The sequence below is a fragment of the Suillus paluster genome (genome assembly GCF_016628075.1).
Source record: "Suillus paluster strain FC165 chromosome Unknown EDB91scaffold_70, whole genome shotgun sequence".
In the NCBI taxonomy this organism is placed as follows: Eukaryota; Fungi; Basidiomycota; class Agaricomycetes; order Boletales; family Suillaceae; genus Suillus; species Suillus paluster.
In genome coordinates this window covers 141,756-158,393 of record NW_024537630.1, presented here as the reverse complement: position 1 = coordinate 158,393, position 16,638 = coordinate 141,756, and the positions used below count along the sequence as shown (strand labels likewise).

General features: G+C 49.1%; 7 protein-coding genes across 7 annotated transcripts; 3 read left to right on the top strand and 4 right to left on the bottom strand.

Moving 5' to 3' along the window:
- The first annotated feature begins 322 nt into the window (after positions 1-322).
- EDB91DRAFT_1156941 (uncharacterized protein) lies at positions 323-2,205 on the top strand. The gene is made up of 7 exons (XM_041319658.1): positions 323-769; positions 824-942; positions 993-1,154; positions 1,224-1,299; positions 1,353-1,484; positions 1,535-1,722; positions 1,774-2,205. The coding sequence occupies exons 1-7, from the start codon at positions 694-696 to the stop codon at positions 2,044-2,046; spliced, it is 1,026 nt and encodes a 341-aa protein (XP_041173084.1). The 5' UTR covers positions 323-693; the 3' UTR covers positions 2,047-2,205.
- Positions 2,206-2,432: 227 nt separating this feature from the next.
- Positions 2,433-3,454, bottom strand: EDB91DRAFT_1156936 (uncharacterized protein). Its single transcript, XM_041319657.1, has 5 exons — positions 3,432-3,454; positions 3,167-3,361; positions 3,023-3,110; positions 2,828-2,964; positions 2,433-2,770 (listed from the first exon to the last, which is right to left on the bottom strand). The coding sequence occupies exons 2-4, from the start codon at positions 3,191-3,193 to the stop codon at positions 2,843-2,845; spliced, it is 237 nt and encodes a 78-aa protein (XP_041173083.1). The 5' UTR covers positions 3,194-3,361; positions 3,432-3,454; the 3' UTR covers positions 2,433-2,770; positions 2,828-2,842.
- Positions 3,455-3,744: 290 nt separating this feature from the next.
- On the top strand, positions 3,745-6,734 carry EDB91DRAFT_783481 (uncharacterized protein). The gene is made up of 6 exons (XM_041328387.1): positions 3,745-4,312; positions 4,362-4,846; positions 4,901-5,002; positions 5,057-5,287; positions 5,340-5,984; positions 6,036-6,734. Exons 1-6 carry the CDS (start codon positions 4,158-4,160, stop codon positions 6,617-6,619), a joined length of 2,202 nt encoding a protein of 733 aa, XP_041173082.1. The 5' UTR covers positions 3,745-4,157; the 3' UTR covers positions 6,620-6,734.
- EDB91DRAFT_1156929 (uncharacterized protein) lies at positions 6,564-6,940 on the bottom strand. Its single transcript, XM_041319656.1, has one exon. The coding sequence runs from the start codon at positions 6,932-6,934 to the stop codon at positions 6,758-6,760; it is 177 nt and encodes a 58-aa protein (XP_041173081.1). The 5' UTR covers positions 6,935-6,940; the 3' UTR covers positions 6,564-6,757.
- A 2,086-nt stretch (positions 6,941-9,026) lies between these two features.
- Positions 9,027-9,473, top strand: EDB91DRAFT_1022889 (uncharacterized protein; the record flags this gene model as incomplete). Its single annotated transcript, XM_041312594.1, has 1 exon — positions 9,027-9,473. A coding segment is annotated over one exon (447 nt), but the record flags the coding sequence as incomplete, so codon positions are not given.
- Positions 9,474-11,539: 2,066 nt separating this feature from the next.
- On the bottom strand, positions 11,540-12,942 carry EDB91DRAFT_1156919 (uncharacterized protein; the record flags this gene model as incomplete). The annotated part of the gene is made up of 3 exons (XM_041319655.1): positions 11,540-12,190; positions 12,242-12,886; positions 12,939-12,942. The coding sequence occupies 3 exons, from the start codon at positions 12,940-12,942 to the stop codon at positions 11,610-11,612; spliced, it is 1,230 nt and encodes a 409-aa protein (XP_041173079.1). The 3' UTR covers positions 11,540-11,609.
- Positions 12,943-14,869: 1,927 nt separating this feature from the next.
- Positions 14,870-15,301, bottom strand: EDB91DRAFT_1002589 (uncharacterized protein; the record flags this gene model as incomplete). The annotated part of the gene is made up of 3 exons (XM_041312255.1): positions 14,870-15,103; positions 15,149-15,195; positions 15,259-15,301. Coding segments are annotated over 3 exons (324 nt in total), but the record flags the coding sequence as incomplete, so codon positions are not given.
- Positions 15,302-16,638: the final 1,337 nt, after the last annotated feature.

Here is a 16,638-nt window from a genome sequence, read left to right as displayed (position 1 = left end):
TCGAAGGCCTTCCGAATGTGTAGGATTGCGCCATTGCTGTTTATCGTCGAGTGTTACACCATGCATAGGAAGTAAGAACTGAAGCAAGCTCGGAGCACAGACTTCACAACTATACCACGTATACGTACAAAAGAGTCGGACCTAGTGAGTCCCAGATTCAAATGAGGAATCACTGCGGAAAGCTTTGTTTCAGGCCCCAATTGTCCAAGCAGTCCTCAGGCTGTCGGACGTAGACTAGTAGTAGATGTAAGTAGTACTAGTACTAGTAGTAGCTACTAGCAATAAGGCAAAAGCCACCGCGCATTTACCCACGAATTTCACCTCCAATACAATGACCACAGTACCTTGTACTTTGTACTACTGTAGCTGCATGTGCAGCTTTGGAATTCCCCACTGTCACCAGCTTCAAGCTTTCAAAAGTTCCGTGCTCACCTATATTGATCTTACTGAGTAGAGCCCCCGCCAAATAAGACGCGCAAGTCTTCTCGTTCTCCGAATCAGGTCATTACGCATCATGTTTCAAACATCTCTATCATGAGATTCAACCCTGTCTGCCACCCTTCGGGAGGAATGGATTGATGGGGATTCCCAATGATAGTCTAACCTGTCTTCTAGATCTATATATGACGATGCATATACATGGAACTGGCAAGGTGCCCACATCTCCTTTGCATCTGCTAGACAATCTTCGCCATGGCTCCAACTTCAAGTGGCATCCCGTTGGATGCCGGTGCTTTAATGTCAACAGTGCTGGAAGGCATTTTATATGGTGAGTGTCACACTGTGTTCATTCATCCTATGCCCACAAGCTAGGGTTCTTCAGGCTTTTCAGTCCTCATGTTTATGGGTACCATCTGGACTTTGACCCATGAACGTCGCATGCAGGACATAAATCGCCCAATCACTGTGGTGGCCATTCTTCTGTTTATGCTGAGTACTGCGGTTAGCTTCTTGCCTCTTACATCTGATGTCATCTACTGACGTCTCCCAAGCACATGATCGTGAACATTATTCGTGCCGAAGATGCATTTGTGACGTATCGCGACACGTTCAAAGGCGGGTCAGTGGGGTTCTTCGCAGACGTTACCCAAGAAACGTATGTGATCAAGCATGGAATATACCTCGCGCAAACTCTACTTGCTGATGGAGTGGTGGTGGGTTCACATTTTTATCTGCCAGCTTAAACCTCTCTGGGCTTACAGAAATACCTTGTCTGGTAAAAGATTTATCGCTGCTATGTTGTTTGGCAATCCATTTGGATTATCGTCCTACCAAGCATGTTGTGGTGTAGCGTTGCAGGTGAGATAACAATCATGCCCAGGGACGTCGTGTGCTCTGACGTTGCCTCGAAGTGATTGGCATTGTTGCACTATACGGTATTTCGCAGGCCGGTACCAACTCGGGGAATATATTTGCCCCAGTGCTTGCACAATGGGTCACGGCGTTCTTTGCCTCAACAATTGCAACTAATTTGTTGAGTTCAGGTAAGTACTTTTCTGCGTAAGCGCGATATCGAGGCCCTGAAGATGTCCAGGATTACTGGCGTATCGTATCTGGATGTTCGACCGTAGTGTCTCTGCAGTTCGCGCTAGTACGAAGAATACAATGATGCCAATAGTGCGCGTGCTTGTGGATGCCGCTGTGTTGTACTGTGTGGTGCTATTTACAGCATTAATCTGTTTCGTCATCGGGAACAATGGACAAGATGCTGTTGTAGACATGGTAATTCTGGCGTTAACACTTATCGAAAAATACTGAGCTTTGATCGACTAGGCCATGCCGATCATGTCGATTGCGTTCTACATGGTGCTTATTCGCATCGCAATCAATAAAAGAACTCGCAGTTACCTCTCGACAATGCATGGATGGACAACCGACGAGACGGAAGACTCGGACAGCTCGCGGCAATATCCTTCGAAGCATTTGGAGGTTCGTGTATCCACGTTTACGCAGAATGACAATGCGTCAGGATACGGAAAAGAGAATGAAGACAGATCATCAACACGTGCGGCGGAGTCTAAGAAAGAGGTAGTTTATAGCGTGTAATTGGTCTGAACGCCATATTTAGCAGTTTGTTTGCTTGTATCGATGCTCCCCAGACAGCAGTGCAGCGCGGTCTAGGGGTGCTGGTTTTGTCTCCCTCGACACTATGAACCCTATAGACAGACGGGACAGAGAAACGGGACCTTCAAACCTTTTAGCCCCCTAGAGCTGTGCAATATTAAGTACTGGAAGGACTGCAAGCGTGTAAGTCAAATTCCAAAAAGTTATACACCGATGTTGCTGCTCAATGAGTCGCACGCCGGAGACGGAGAACCGCGTCGACATTGGAGCTGAAATCCAACAACACGATCGCCAACTGTCAATCCAGATGGATCCTCGATCGCGTCCGTCGCAGTCCTAGCTCAGTGGACTCAGTAGACAGTCTAAGGTTTCGTACGGTGCGGAAGAAATCAATCGGACGATGACGCACTTGGGCATCTGACATACGAAGTACATACATTAGATGATACAGGCAACTGTCAGATGGATAACAAGGGGGCGGCCAAGTACAACGTTAACACATAGTATGTTGCCGATTCGAAGCGAATCTTCATTATGGAAAGTTGGCACGGACCAGAAAAATGAGAATATTCACGAGAGTGCGCTGCTCAGGCTGCGAACTATCGTGAACCACCATGCACGATACAACGCGCTCCAGCCTTCCCCTTCGATAATCCTCTTCGCATGATCAACTAAGCCGACATATGGCTCCCACTCGGTTCTCAGGCTACGTTTGTGCAACGTTAACTTGGGGAACTCGGAGCAAAAAGATGATGTTACATACCAAATGACGTTCTCATCAAGCACCGGCACACTCCGTTGCTTCCTCAGCTTCGCCGTCCTCCTGTGAGGGGGAGTTTAATTCAGGAACTGCGTGGTTCCGTTGAATAGAAAGTCTGATAAAAATGACTTCGAGAACGACTGTGCTCAGAAGCATGATGACCAAGAAGATCGCGACCTTGACAAGAGAAATCTCTACCTAGAGGGGAAGGCACTGGGCCATACGTGCCAGATGGTATGGTTATTATTGGGAACAAGCTCAATCCCTTGTATAGTCCTGGCTGACCCTGAGAGCGTTGCACAGTCAGAGCGATGATTATCTGAATTATGGGGGAATGTCTACCTCGATTCTGTGAACCCTTCTCAGCATCGCAAAGAAGGATGAGATAACTGGGCCAGTATGGGGCTGCACGCCGCCCTCAGGGTCAAGTTATAGACCCTTTGGGTTGTAGTGCGCCAGCTGGTGGCACCGAGATTGCCTGTGACAAGACCAGGGACCGTAGCACAAATATCATATCGAAAAGACTAAGCATGATGGCTGCAGTATAGGGAGAGAAGAGAGGAGGAAGACATTTAGGTATTGTACTGAGTCTGCTGACGTTGCGCACTGGTGGAGGCAGGGACAACCATTTTCTCAATATCTGCCAATATGATCTGTTGATATTAGTTGGCAAAGCTTAGAAGCTTGGCTGATGGAGAACGAATCGCTTTTTTCCATTATAGTATGAAACTGGAAGGAGGTTTGAATGACCTTGGCACTGCCGGAGTAGTCTCCCCTAGCCAGACTAATCGAAGGAAGACACTAGTCTCTGAGTCATATATGTGCACGTGTGTTGATGGTAGCATCATGATGTGGTTTGAATCTTGATTTCGTTGTCACGTGCGCTACAAACGTAACCGCTCAGTAAGCTGCTCAGTGATCAAACTTCCTTCAACTATCGATTGGGGGTCTTGGCTCGATGCGTCTAACAATGATATTGTGCTAGCTTAAAAGCGAGCCTAGGTTAGCGTCTTCTTGTCCCCCAAAGTTCTCTTCTCTTTTCTATAGCCTCTCATCATGGCAAATAATAATGCTGGCGCCACTGGACCGAAGACACCTCTCCGTAACTCTGCCGTGCCCGCCGAGCTCACGCTCAAGTCCACTCCACACGCAGTTGGCTCCGCTGTTGTCAGGCGAACATATCAGCACTCTAGGTGTTGAGTGCGATTAGCTTTTCCTTTGCTCCTGCCGCAGTTACCCATATGAACTTCTTCGCCGCTCGCGCAGAGTCGATGATGTCCGCCTATGGATCGGGCGAGATGTCCAGAACTTCAGGAAATCTGATGCCGACAAAATGCTGCAGGAGCTCCTTGAAATGTGCACAGATCCTTCCCAGTCCCTTCCTGACAATGAGAAGTCGACGCTACTTGGAACTTCCCTCAAGGCCGTCCTGCACCTTTGCAATGGGACAGGCGTAGCACGGGAAATCGCGAAACACTTGACTAATTTGTAAGTGAAAATTCAGTTACGCTGAGAGAAGATTAACGCTATTGTCAAGTTGTGAATCCGAGAACGAAAAAGCCTCTTATGCGCCTTTCGTCAGAGCTGCCAACTGTGCCCTCCTTGAACTGAGCAAACTGAAGGTGCCTGGAATAACTACTTTTAACGCCAAGGATGACAGCAACATCCTATTTCATACAAACGACCTAATGCCCATGTTCCAAAACCACCAGGGCGAACAGTCTAAACGCAAGGCTGACGTGGTTATCGTCTCTCAAAAATGTGCTCGAGACATGTCAAAGAAAACGCCCGCCGAGCCCCCCAACAACAACTTCCGATGGATTGATGTTCGATCGACGGTGGAGTTCAAACGCACGCGGAAGTGTCTGCCTCTTCCGCCGTCCAAGAAATACAACACGGATTACGTTGTTCCTAAGGATCTTCATATGGCGTATCGCAAGGAAACGGACGACCCTGTCGAGCCAACAGGTTCAACATCTGCCGCTGTGCCTGCTCGAACCTCCCATGAGGCATCGAATGAGTGTAAGCCCCCTAGTATGTCCGCCTGCTACTTCCTTACCAATATGCGCGATGCAGCAAGACAAACGTCCAAGCGACTCGGAGGCAAAGCAGCTGAGCTAACAGGTTCAAGACCTGCCGTTGGTCCTACTCAGACCGCCCACGGGGCATCGCATGAGTGTAAGCCGCTCACTATCTCCGCCTATTGCTTCCTTACTGACGTGGGCGATGCAGTAAGACGAACGTCTGAGCGAATCAAAGACAAAAATGAAGCAGACAAGAAGCGTAACTCTGGTCACTTGGACTCCAACGAGCCCCCTGCCAAGCGATCCAGGAGCAACAACGAGAAGACCGACGAGAAGGAGCCCAAAAAACATCATCCTGTCGTCCAGAATGGTCTGTACGCTGCGGAGATGTTCGCGGCTCATATCGCGCGTCTCCACGTCATCTCCTCTATAGTGATGAGTAAGTCGATGTTTCACCATTGACCTACCACGGAACTTATCGCTCGTTCCAGACGACGTCATTTATATCTGGTATTTTGATCGGCAAGACGTAATTCAATGCTCGGGCATCAACTTCGTTCAGGACCTTCCGCGCTTTATGGTCTTGCTCCTCATTATGCAGCGAATTAAATACAAACAATGGGGCCTTAACACGAAATTCGAGCCTACGCCTGGAGTTTCGGACAAGATTGTCATCCCGGATGAAAAGAACGGCATGGATGTCGACCTGAAATTGGATTTAACTTCTGACGAGCGCACGACTCATTACGGTCTGCGCGGACGTGCAACCACCCTCTTCCCCGTGGAGAGCCAGGCGCTGTCGAGTCTGGAACAGAAGCCTTATTTTCATAACAAATCTACCGGACTGGTCGCCAAGCTGTATTGGCCAGAAGAGTCGCGTGAAAGCGAGCCTGCCATACTGAAGAAGGTGTATGAGATTGCGAAACAAGAGGCAGAGGTGGTAGGCCATGTCCCAGAGATGTTATGGTCCTACAAGTTCGAAGAAACTTCCACGGCAAAAATCCGAAAGGCACTGGGACTTGAAGACGCCGAGCGCGGCAGCCGAGTCTTGTACATCATCGTATTTAGAGAGCTTATCCCGATCACGACGCTCAGCGGGATGGAGTTCCTCAGCGCATGGTGGCAAATTGCACTCTGTAGGTGTTCTTTCCTTCGCGCTCTTTATTGTCCATTAAACGCTCCAACAGGCCATTACGCCCTCTGGAGGAACGGCGTCCGCCACCGCGATGCTAGCCCAAGCAACTTCATGGTATACCAATTAGGCGATCTTTGGATCGGCGTCCTCAACGACTACGACTTGTCATCGACTCAAGACGATAGTCCCAGCGGCCTCGAGCGCACAGGAACGGTACCATTCATGGCACTGGAGCTTCTCACAAAGAAAGCCATTGCAGGCCAAGTTGAGCACTTGTATCAGCATGATGCTGAGTCATTCATCTGGGTCCTCGCCTGGGTCTGTCTTCGGTACGAAGAAGGCAAGCTCCTCAGCAAGCCCAGACCACTCGAACAGTGGCTGAGAGTGGATGTCATTGGATGCCACAAGGAAAAAACCAGCTTTTTGTCGAAGCTCACTGGTGATGATGATGATGATCGTCCATCGGGATCGCACCAAGGGAACTGGAAAGTTGTAATGAAGTGCTTAACGGTGATCTACTCTCATTATGGCCCAGGCAGGTCGAAGAGAATCAATGATGGAGAAGTATTCCAGCTGTGGCTCAAGGCCCATGTGCCGGAGCACTTGCACGGAGGTGTTATTTTACCTGCCAAGTAGGGTAGGTATACTTACAGTTGAGGCAGCGTGCCTCCGATCTTATTTTACTACTTTATGTTTAATTCCAACAAGATGACAGACGGAAAGGTTGCGGGACTCTTCGCTGCTGCCTCAGCAACGATCCATCCGACAGTCGCGCTACCCGTATAGAAAATGTGTGGTCTCTTCAACGGCCTCGAGGCAGACGGCATAGGCATCTGAGTCAAGGTATCGAGGAATTAGTTTTTCCATGAGGGTTGCGCAGGCTTGGGCGTGCTCTGAAGGCTTGATCAAGCACGTGCAGCCTGCGCCAGTTGCGCCAATGAGCAGTAACATCGTGATTACCCATGGGAAGTTCCAGGGACTGAGAATGGATGTCATTGTCTTTCAACTACGAAGACAATCTGGTAATGACACAACTGATCAGAACCACTGTGCCCTTGGGCGCCTTGAAAAGCTTTGTGTCCCACCCGCTGCGCCAAGCCTCTACTTGCGGTTTCTCGGAAGCATCCCACTCTCCGACCTTCTCGGCAGCGTGAAGGGCACCTGAACCAATTAGACCGAGTTCCGGAAGGATAGTCTCCAATGGTTACTTCCCAAGGTCTGCTTTGAGGGAGCCCATGACGGCATCAACATTTTTCTGTACGACGCGGGCGAGGTGGAGAAGTTGCTTGCGGCGGTATTCCAATGGAAAGGTGCGACTCTCACGGAAAGTCCTTGACAGCCTGCCGTGAATCTCCAGGACATATCAGCATTTATAGCTGTCATTGGGAGACGGACGGGCAAACCTCAGTGATGCTTTCCTTTGGTGTGTACTTCAGGGAGGAAATGTTTGAAAAAGCTGACTCGAGTTAGAGAGGCTGGCAGGAGAGTGAATGATGTGTACAGACCTGTCACATCTTTAACCATGCATAAACTGCCTTTGTGATCAGGACGAGGAGCTTCGCGCTCGATCCCTGATCACAGTGACATATATTTTAACCCTATCCAAAACACCCAGCGCTCCGGGATTCTGATGCCAACAGGTGCAACAACAAAAGGCTATATCAGTACCCGTGGTCCCCTCCCTACGCGCACCATATCGTTTGAGGCCGTATTCGTGAAATCCGGGCCTGCAACCTCTGATTACGCGAAATGCCCTCAAGATCAGCGCCAATATTTCAAGAGCACTATCTAATACTTGTTTCACCAGGTGCTTGACGTTCGCTTCATCTACTTCTATCAGAAACGTGATGACCCAGCCGCCATCAACCGCCAGTTGGTGATCTCAAGCCGCTCGGGCACGTGGCTCATCTTCAATGCAACCAGGGAGCTGGACGCTGCAGGTGCTTGTAGGCTGTCCATGAGTGGTGTTTGAAGGCGTGAGGAGCTTCCGTTAGGAGACGCACGTTTTGCATGTGCTGGGCCGAATATTGGGATTTGCATCATGGGGAACTAGAGGACTCCTCGTGGCGGCAAGACTCTGGGTCGACCATATCCATGGCCTCTCGGTCTAGCAGAGGAGAATTTGGATGTTTACCGGTATACCTTTGAGATTGACAGTACTCTTCCTTTCTGCATAGCAAACAGAAATCGGGAACGTTCTCTGAGTCTTTAAGTTGCCGTCTCATATGCTGAAGTAATACACCACACGTGACTTTCTTTGAGCTGCAGTCACTTATTAGAAATTCCCTCATGATCAACCCAAATTGATAGCTGGTGTAAGGATACACGCTTCCCTGGTACGAGATCATAGTTTGGACACAGCACTTTTGGTGATGAAGTTGCAGTTTATGGAACTTGAGTAGGCTTTGTCCTCAACGGTGTGGCACAGCTGTTCTCGCATGCCGGCACCAACTTGCCGCTGCCAAGCATACATTTTGTAACTGCTTGAGCATCCCGAACCATGGAATGAATAGAATCAGGGCTGTCCAGACTTCTGCACCGCTGTCGACTATCAACCCGATTCGTGGGAGACCACCTGTACGCACCTCAATACGTTTCCGCCCCCAGTTGTTTCACTGCCTTATTACTTGGGCTGAGAGTCTTTGTTTTCGACCAGTCTCTTGGTGTCAAGATGATAAAGCAAAACACATCGCCAGCTGCAAGACTGATATAAATGCTTAAAGGTGGCGTCTTGATTCTTGTTGTCTGACCACTTTTGTCGCGGTCGCACTTCTCGCCGCCTAAAACCACGCGAGAGATGCACGCTTAAGCTGTGATAAACAGCAACACTGAGCGTGCATTTCAATGCTCTGGGCGGCACGGTCTGTTTAATCTCAGATCTCGCCGGAGCCTCGTGTCACAACGTGACGTTCACTCCTAGAGTCTTGCGCCGGCCATATATAATGTCGCCTTCTATGCGCTTCTTCATACTCCACTTCCGCCAGCTGCACTATTTGCCCCCCATATTTCTGTTGAAATGTCCGAGTATGACTTTGGAAACATTCGTATTGACACAAGTTTCTCGCGTCCCGGTAGTGCTACTCGGGATTTCCTTGGCACAGAGCCAATGCCCAGGGACCGATACTCTAGGGCAAGCCATGCATCGCGTGTCCGAGACGTTACTTGGATTTCGGCCTCTCAACCATCCCAGTACCCTGCAACTCAAACTCCCCAGACACCTCGCTGGCACCATTCCACCCCTGTGCTACGTACAGTACCCAATACAACACAGCCTACTCTGTCTGACTCAGACGAGTACATGACTGTTGACATCGAAACCAATGTCGAAGAGGAGAAGGGTTATAGGTTTGCCGAGGGAAGCGAGAGGAAGCCCAATGGGAAAAAGAAATTTTACGGGGGGTTTATGGATGGGTTGAAAAGCTTACCGAGAGTCATGTCGAGAGGACGTTTGAATTCGAAGGACCATGCCAAGTCAGGGAAGCAGGGGACCGCAATCCCTCCGTACCAACCGGCTTCTCAATCTCCAGGAATCTCACTTGCACAACGGCAGGGATTAGCAAATTATGTACCCCAGGTAGAGAGAGTTGACACCCCACCATCCGACATGCTTTCTCCTACAAGACCCAACATCCTGCTTGATACTGATACACGCACATCCATTGCGGATACAAGGCGTGACCGGACATTGTCGGCTGTCAACGAGTTGTACGAACCTACTCACTCGCACAGCCATGATGACCTATTCCACGGTGACTCTCATAGCCACCGCCACGATACCTTGAACATTTCCCATCCTTTTCACCACTCCACTGATGCGATCTCCACTGCTCATCCTTTTCATCGCTCCGCCGAAGCGATTTCCATTCCTCATACCATTCATCCTTCGACACAAGCTACTGCGACTCCCGTCCTTGTGGAGCCCCGCCCTGCAGAGGATTTCGCAAAGATGGAGTCTCCAATCCGCCCCCCGCCAGAGGAATCCATTGGCTCTCAAGTGGCGCGTGTTCGCCGATTTATGCGGGACCTTGGCGGTCTTCCTTGGATTTCTCCAGCTCGTATTTCAAATGAGTATGTCCCAGGACAGGGTGCCCGGAGGAGGCACAGCCGCCAACGGTACTCCAAAGCATCAAAGAGCTGGTATACCCAGCGAAACAAGGGAACGTTGGACTTACTCTCAGGTCCATCAACTCCTTTATCTACCGGTCGTATTCCACAGCACGTTCAGAACTCGCAGCCTGCTCCAGCTCCAAGACCATACGTCATGAGCCCGAGCACTGCGAGCCTCATGTTCTCCAGGCAGTTATCTGGTGGGCGGTCCAGATCGCCTTCTTCAGACGGTGCTCCATCTTCAGAAAGTACTGGTAACCCACCGTACTCCGGGCCATTGTATCCAGCATATGTTGCTCAACCGTTGTTTGTCTATCCTTCTGGACTTCCATCTCCTGGAAGTGGTATGGAGGGGCAGCCGCGACCGGTGTTTTTCACAACACCTGTTGCACCGCCATTTGCGTCTCCTGAAAGGTCACGGTCCCCACTGCGGCATGGCACCCCCAGGACACCTGTGATGGGATGAACCTTTATATATATATATATGACCTCTTTTTGCTACGGCTACCCGTGTCGCATACCAGTCTTGGAGCGGGGCCCTGAGCGTTCACTCTTTCATCTCTTGCATAGCACCACACATTGGTAGCATGATCTCTCCAATTTTCGTTGGTCAGGTGAATAATGTATGTCATTCGTTCACACTCAGTCGCACCAATGTCAATCTTCGAACCTAGTTTTAGCTGAACTTGAAACCTTCACGATCATCATGATGGACGTTACGAGATACTGCCAGCGTAACAACATTTCATAAGACATATACTCCTGAATCCTGTCCCTTGGTATTCGATCTCTTCAAGATCTCTTGGTGGACACCTCAGTATATCGGGCGTGCTATTGAAACATGATGCATATTGGATCCTGATCGGAACAACAAGCATTTGATAGTGCTCTTGAAATATTGGTGCTGATCTTGAGGGCATTTCGCGTAATCAGGGGTTGCCTCAAAGCAGACCTTGGGAAATACCCATTGGAGACTATCCTTCCGGAACTCGGTCCAATTGTTTCAGGTGCCCTTTACGCTGCCGAGAAGCTCGGAGAGTGGAATACTTCCGAGAAACCGCAAGTAGAGGCTTGGTGCAGCGGGTGGGACACAACGCTTTTCAAGGCGCCCAAGGGCACAGTGGTTCTGATCAGGTGTGTCATCACCGGATTGTCTTCGTAGTTTAAGAACTTGAGACAATGACATCCATCCTCAGTTCCTGGAACTTCCCATGGGTAATCACGATGTTACTGCTCATTGGCGCAACTGGCGCAGGCTGCACGTGCTTGATCAAGCCTTCAGAGCACGCCCAAGCCTGCGTAGCCCTCATGGAAAAACTAATTCCACGATACCTTGACTCAGATGCCTATGCCGTCTGTCTCTGACATGCAACATATTCTATATCTATCTTATTCGCCGGATTTCCTGTAAGTGCACCGGCACCACGTCCCGCAACCTCTCTGTCTGTCATTAAACATAAAGTTCATTTCTGCAAAATAAAATCGGAGGCACGCTGCCTCGACTACAAGTATACCTACCCTACTTGGCAGGTAAAATAACGCCTCCATGCAAGTGCCCCGGCACATGGGCCTTGAGCCACAACTGGAATGCCTCGTCATCGACCATTTTGGTGGGCCCGTCTGGGCCATTATGCGACCAGATCGCCACTAAGCACTTCCTTGCGACTACCCAGGTGTCTTGGTGCGATCTCGAGGGACGCAGGTCTTGGTCACGGAGCCCCGCTGACAAAAAGTCGTTCTTTTTCTCCCTGCATCCAATGGCATCTACTCTCAGCCACTGTTCGAGTGGTCTGGGCTTGCTGAGGAGCTTGCCTTCTTCGTACCGAAGACAGACCCAGGCGAGGACCCAGATGAATGACTCAGCATCATGCTGATACAAGTGCTCAACTTGGCCTGCAATGGCTTTCTTTGTGAGAAGCTCCAGTGCCATGAATGGTACCGTTCCTGTGCGCTCGAGGCCGCTGGGACTATCGTCTTGAGTCGATGACAAGTCGTAGTCGTTGAGGACGCCGATCCAAAGATCGCCTAATTGGTATACCATGAAGTTGCTTGGGCTAGCATCGCGGTGGCGGACGCCGTTCCTCCAGAGGGCGTAATGGCCTGTTGGAGCGTTTAATGGACAATAAAGAGCGCGAAGGAAAGAACACCTACAGAGTGCAATTTGCCACCATGCGCTGAGGAACTCCATCCCGCTGAGCGTCGTGATCGGGATAAGCTCTCTAAATACGATGATGTACAAGACTCGGCTGCCGCGCTCGGCGTCTTCAAGTCCCAGTGCCTTTCGGATTTTTGCCGTGGAAGTTTCTTCGAACTTGTAGGACCATAACATCTCTGGGACATGGCCTACCACCTCTGCCTCTTGTTTCGCAATCTCATACACCTTCTTCAGTATGGCAGGCTCGCTTTCACGCGACTCTTCTGGCCAATACAGCTTGGCGACCAGTCCGGTAGATTTGTTATGAAAATAAGGCTTCTGTTCCAGACTCGACAGCGCCTGGCTCTCCACGGGGAAGAGGGTGGTTGCACGTCCGCGCAGACCGTAATGAGTCGTGCGCTCGTCAGAAGTTAAATCCAATTTCAGGTCGACATCCATGCCGTTCTTTTCATCCGGGATGACAATCTTGTCCGAAACTCCAGGCGTAGGCTCGAATTTCGTGTTAAGGCCCCATTGTTTGTATTTAATTCGCTGCATAATGAGGAGCAAGACCATAAAGCGCGGAAGGTCCTGAACGAAGTTGATGCCCGAGCATTGAATTACGTCTTGCCGATCAAAATACCAGATATAAATGACGTCGTCTGGAACGAGCGATAAGTTCCGTGGTAGGTCAATGGTGAAACATCGACTTACTCATCACTATAGAGGAGATGACGTGGAGACGCGCGATATGAGCCGCGAACATCTCCGCAGCGTACAGACCATTCTGGACGACAGGATGATGTTTTTTGGGCTCCTTCTCGTCGGTCTTCTCGTTGTTGCTCCTGGATCGCTTGGCAGGGGGCTCGTTGGAGTCCAAGTGACCAGAGTTACGCTTCTTGTCTGCTTCATTTTTGTCTTTGATTCGCTCAGACGTTCGTCTTACTGCATCGCCCACGTCAGTAAGGAAGCAATAGGCGGAGATAGTGAGCGGCTTACACTCATGCGATGCCCCGTGGGCGGTCTGAGTAGGACCAACGGCAGGTCTTGAACCTGTTAGCTCAGCTGCTTTGCCTCCGAGTCGCTTGGACGTTTGTCTTGCTGCATCGCGCATATTGGTAAGGAAGTAGCAGGCGGACATACTAGGGGGCTTACACTCATTCGATGCCTCATGGGAGGTTCGAGCAGGCACAGCGGCAGATGTTGAACCTGTTGGCTCGACAGGGTCGTCCGTTTCCTTGCGATACGCCATATGAAGATCCTTAGGAACAACGTAATCCGTGTTGTATTTCTTGGACGGCGGAAGAGGCAGACACTTCCGCGTGCGTTTGAACTCCACCGTCGATCGAACATCAATCCATCGGAAGTTGTTGTTGGGGGGCTCGGCGGGCGTTTTCTTTGACATGTCTCGAGCACATTTTTGAGAGACGATAACCACGTCAGCCTTGCGTTTAGACTGTTCGCCCTGGTGGTTTTGGAACATGGGCATTAGGTCGTTTGTATGAAATAGGATGTTGCTGTCATCCTTGGCGTTAAAAGTAGTTATTCCAGGCACCTTCAGTTTGCTCAGTTCAAGGAGGGCACAGTTGGCAGCTCTGACGAAAGGCGCATAAGAGGCTTTTTCGTTCTCGGATTCACAACTTGACAATAGCGTTAATCTTCTCTCAGCGTAACTGAATTTTCACTTACAAATTAGTCAAGTGTTTCGCGATTTCCCGTGCTACGCCTGTCCCATTGCAAAGGTGCAGGACGGCCTTGAGGGAAGTTCCAAGTAGCGTCGACTTCTCATTGTCAGGAAGGGACTGGGAAGGATCTGTGCACATTTCAAGGAGCTCCTGCAGCATTTTGTCGGCATCAGATTTCCTGAAGTTCTGGACATCTCGCCCGATCCATAGGCGGACATCATCGACTCTGCGCGAGCGGCGAAGAAGTTCATATGGGTAACTGCGGCAGGAGCAAAGGAAAAGCTATCGCACTCAACACCTAGAGTGCTGATATGTTCGCTGACAACAGCGGAGCCAACTGCGTGTGGAGTGGACTTGAGCGTGAGCTCGGCGGGCACGGCAGAGTTACGGAGAGGTGTCTTCGGTCCAGTGGCGCCAGCATTATTATTTGCCATGATGAGAGGCTATAGAAAAGAGAAGAGAACTTTGGGGGACAAGAAGACGCTAACCTAGGCTCGCTTTTAAGCTAGCACAATATCATTGTTAGACGCATCGAGCCAAGACCCCCAATCGATAGTTGAAGGAAGTTTGATCACTGAGCACTTACTGAGCGGTTACGTTTGTGGCGCACGTGACAACGAAATCAAGATTCAAACCACATCATGATGCTACCATCAACACACGTGCACATATATGACTCAGAGACTAGTGTCTTCCTTCGATTAGTCTGGCTAGGGGAGACTACTCCGGCAGTGCCAAGGTCATTCAAACCTCCTTCCAGTTTCATACTAATAATGGAAAAAAGCAATTCGTTCTCCATCAGCCAAGCTTCCAAGCTTTGCCAACTAATATCAACAGATCACATTGGCAGATATTGAGAAAATGGTTGTCCCTGCCTCCACCAGTGTGCAATGTCAGCAGACTCAGTACAATACCTAAATGTCTTCCTCCTCTCTTCTCTCCCTATACTGCAGCCATCATGCTTAGTCTTTTCGATATGAGATACTTTGTAGACATGATCCTGTTCCATCCTGACACATCAACCAGGTAGTTGAAGAACATATGGCTCTTGATTCCAGTCCTCATGTTCCTCCACATAGCTGAAACAGGTCTCTCACCCTCGAATTGAAGTTCAGTGACTTTCATTTCATCACACACAGTTGTACCACACTTTGAAGCATGGTTCAACAGCAGATCATCAAATTCTGATTGAATCTGCAAAATGTGAGATAGTGAGAATATCCCCTAAATATTACAGACCACATTCCAAGATCCATTGTCTGGGTTCAGCGCAATGAAATCTGTATCTGGAATAAATAAGACATATAAAAAGCTTTAGTACATCATTGAATAGGGTGATTGGCACTCACATCCTTCCTGCTTGAACTGGTTCAACTTGATTACAGCACCAGGCTATAAAATGAAGGGGGTGACTATGTAATTTATTCCAATACAATGATGACTATCCATGTAGTTATTTGAGCTGAATGAACATGAACGGGAGGAGCTGATAAGAATATAATATCTCAGTCTCGAGTAAAGGACTCGATGTAATTGTTACAACTAACATTCACCAAATGGTAAAGGTCAGATCACAACCACTAGGACTCAGTCAGGGATGATGATGATCAACTGGTAGGATTGAGCATGAACGTCTAAGCCCTACACAATGTAGAAATGAAGAGGTTAAGTCTAAGGAGTACTTACGCTAACTAACCTACTTATATATGTAACATTGAATAGGAGTCTGAAAGAAATCAGCCAATGAGAAAAGAGTCGTATGATACTGCAGATGACTAAGTATGACATCATGATATATAAGCGAATGAGTAAGACGGTTACTAAATAGAAACCCAAGATCCGACCGGTTCCTCTTTGGGAAGCGAGATTGTTCTAGCCCATGGAGTAGGGGAGCCAATCGGAGAAGCAATGGGTGATATATGACGAGGAGTCACGTGACTGGCTCGGGTACTGGAAGTAGCTGAAGGAAAACTGAGGAATGAAAAATGGTTCATATTGGGAATTTGTGACATTACCCCCTTTCTAAGATGAGTGTCCTCGCGAATGTAAGATGGTTGTATATTGTTTTGTCTCCATTCGAGGAAACTGGGTGTCTGTAGAATTGGAATGACAGAACAAGCGATTCGATGTGATTTTGGAGCGTTAGGGTGCGTGGCGTGAAATTCGCTGACTAATCTGGGGGAGTTCTTCAGATTTTCCTCATTTTCCCATGTTGCCTCTTCCAATGGATACCCCTTCCATTTTACTCTGTATTCTAGTTTCCGTTGGTGCATTCTGCTGCTTAGTACTTGTTCTACTTGATACTCTTCTTCGGATTGGACTATTTCTGGGGGTGGACGTATGGGGGCGATTCGCGGCATTAGTGTGGAAGTTTTGTGGGGTGTGAGTAATCCCACATGAAATACCGGATGGATCTGATATGATTGCGGCAATTTGATCTGGTAGTTTAACTCGCCTATTCGCTCGAGTATTTTGAAGGGGCCAAGACGGCGGTCCGACAACTTCTGACTTGGGCGCTGTTGTTTGATATTTTTGGCATCTAGCCAAACCTTCTGTCCAACTTCCAATACAGGTGCGTCCTTTACTCCATGATCATAGAACTGCTTCATCCGGTCATTTGCTATTTCTAGTGTTGCCTTGGTTTCTTCCTGCGCTTCTTTCATTTTGGCTACTCTCTCATTGGCTAGAGGGACAGTATTAGAGGAATTAGGAGCAATGACAAATTCGGG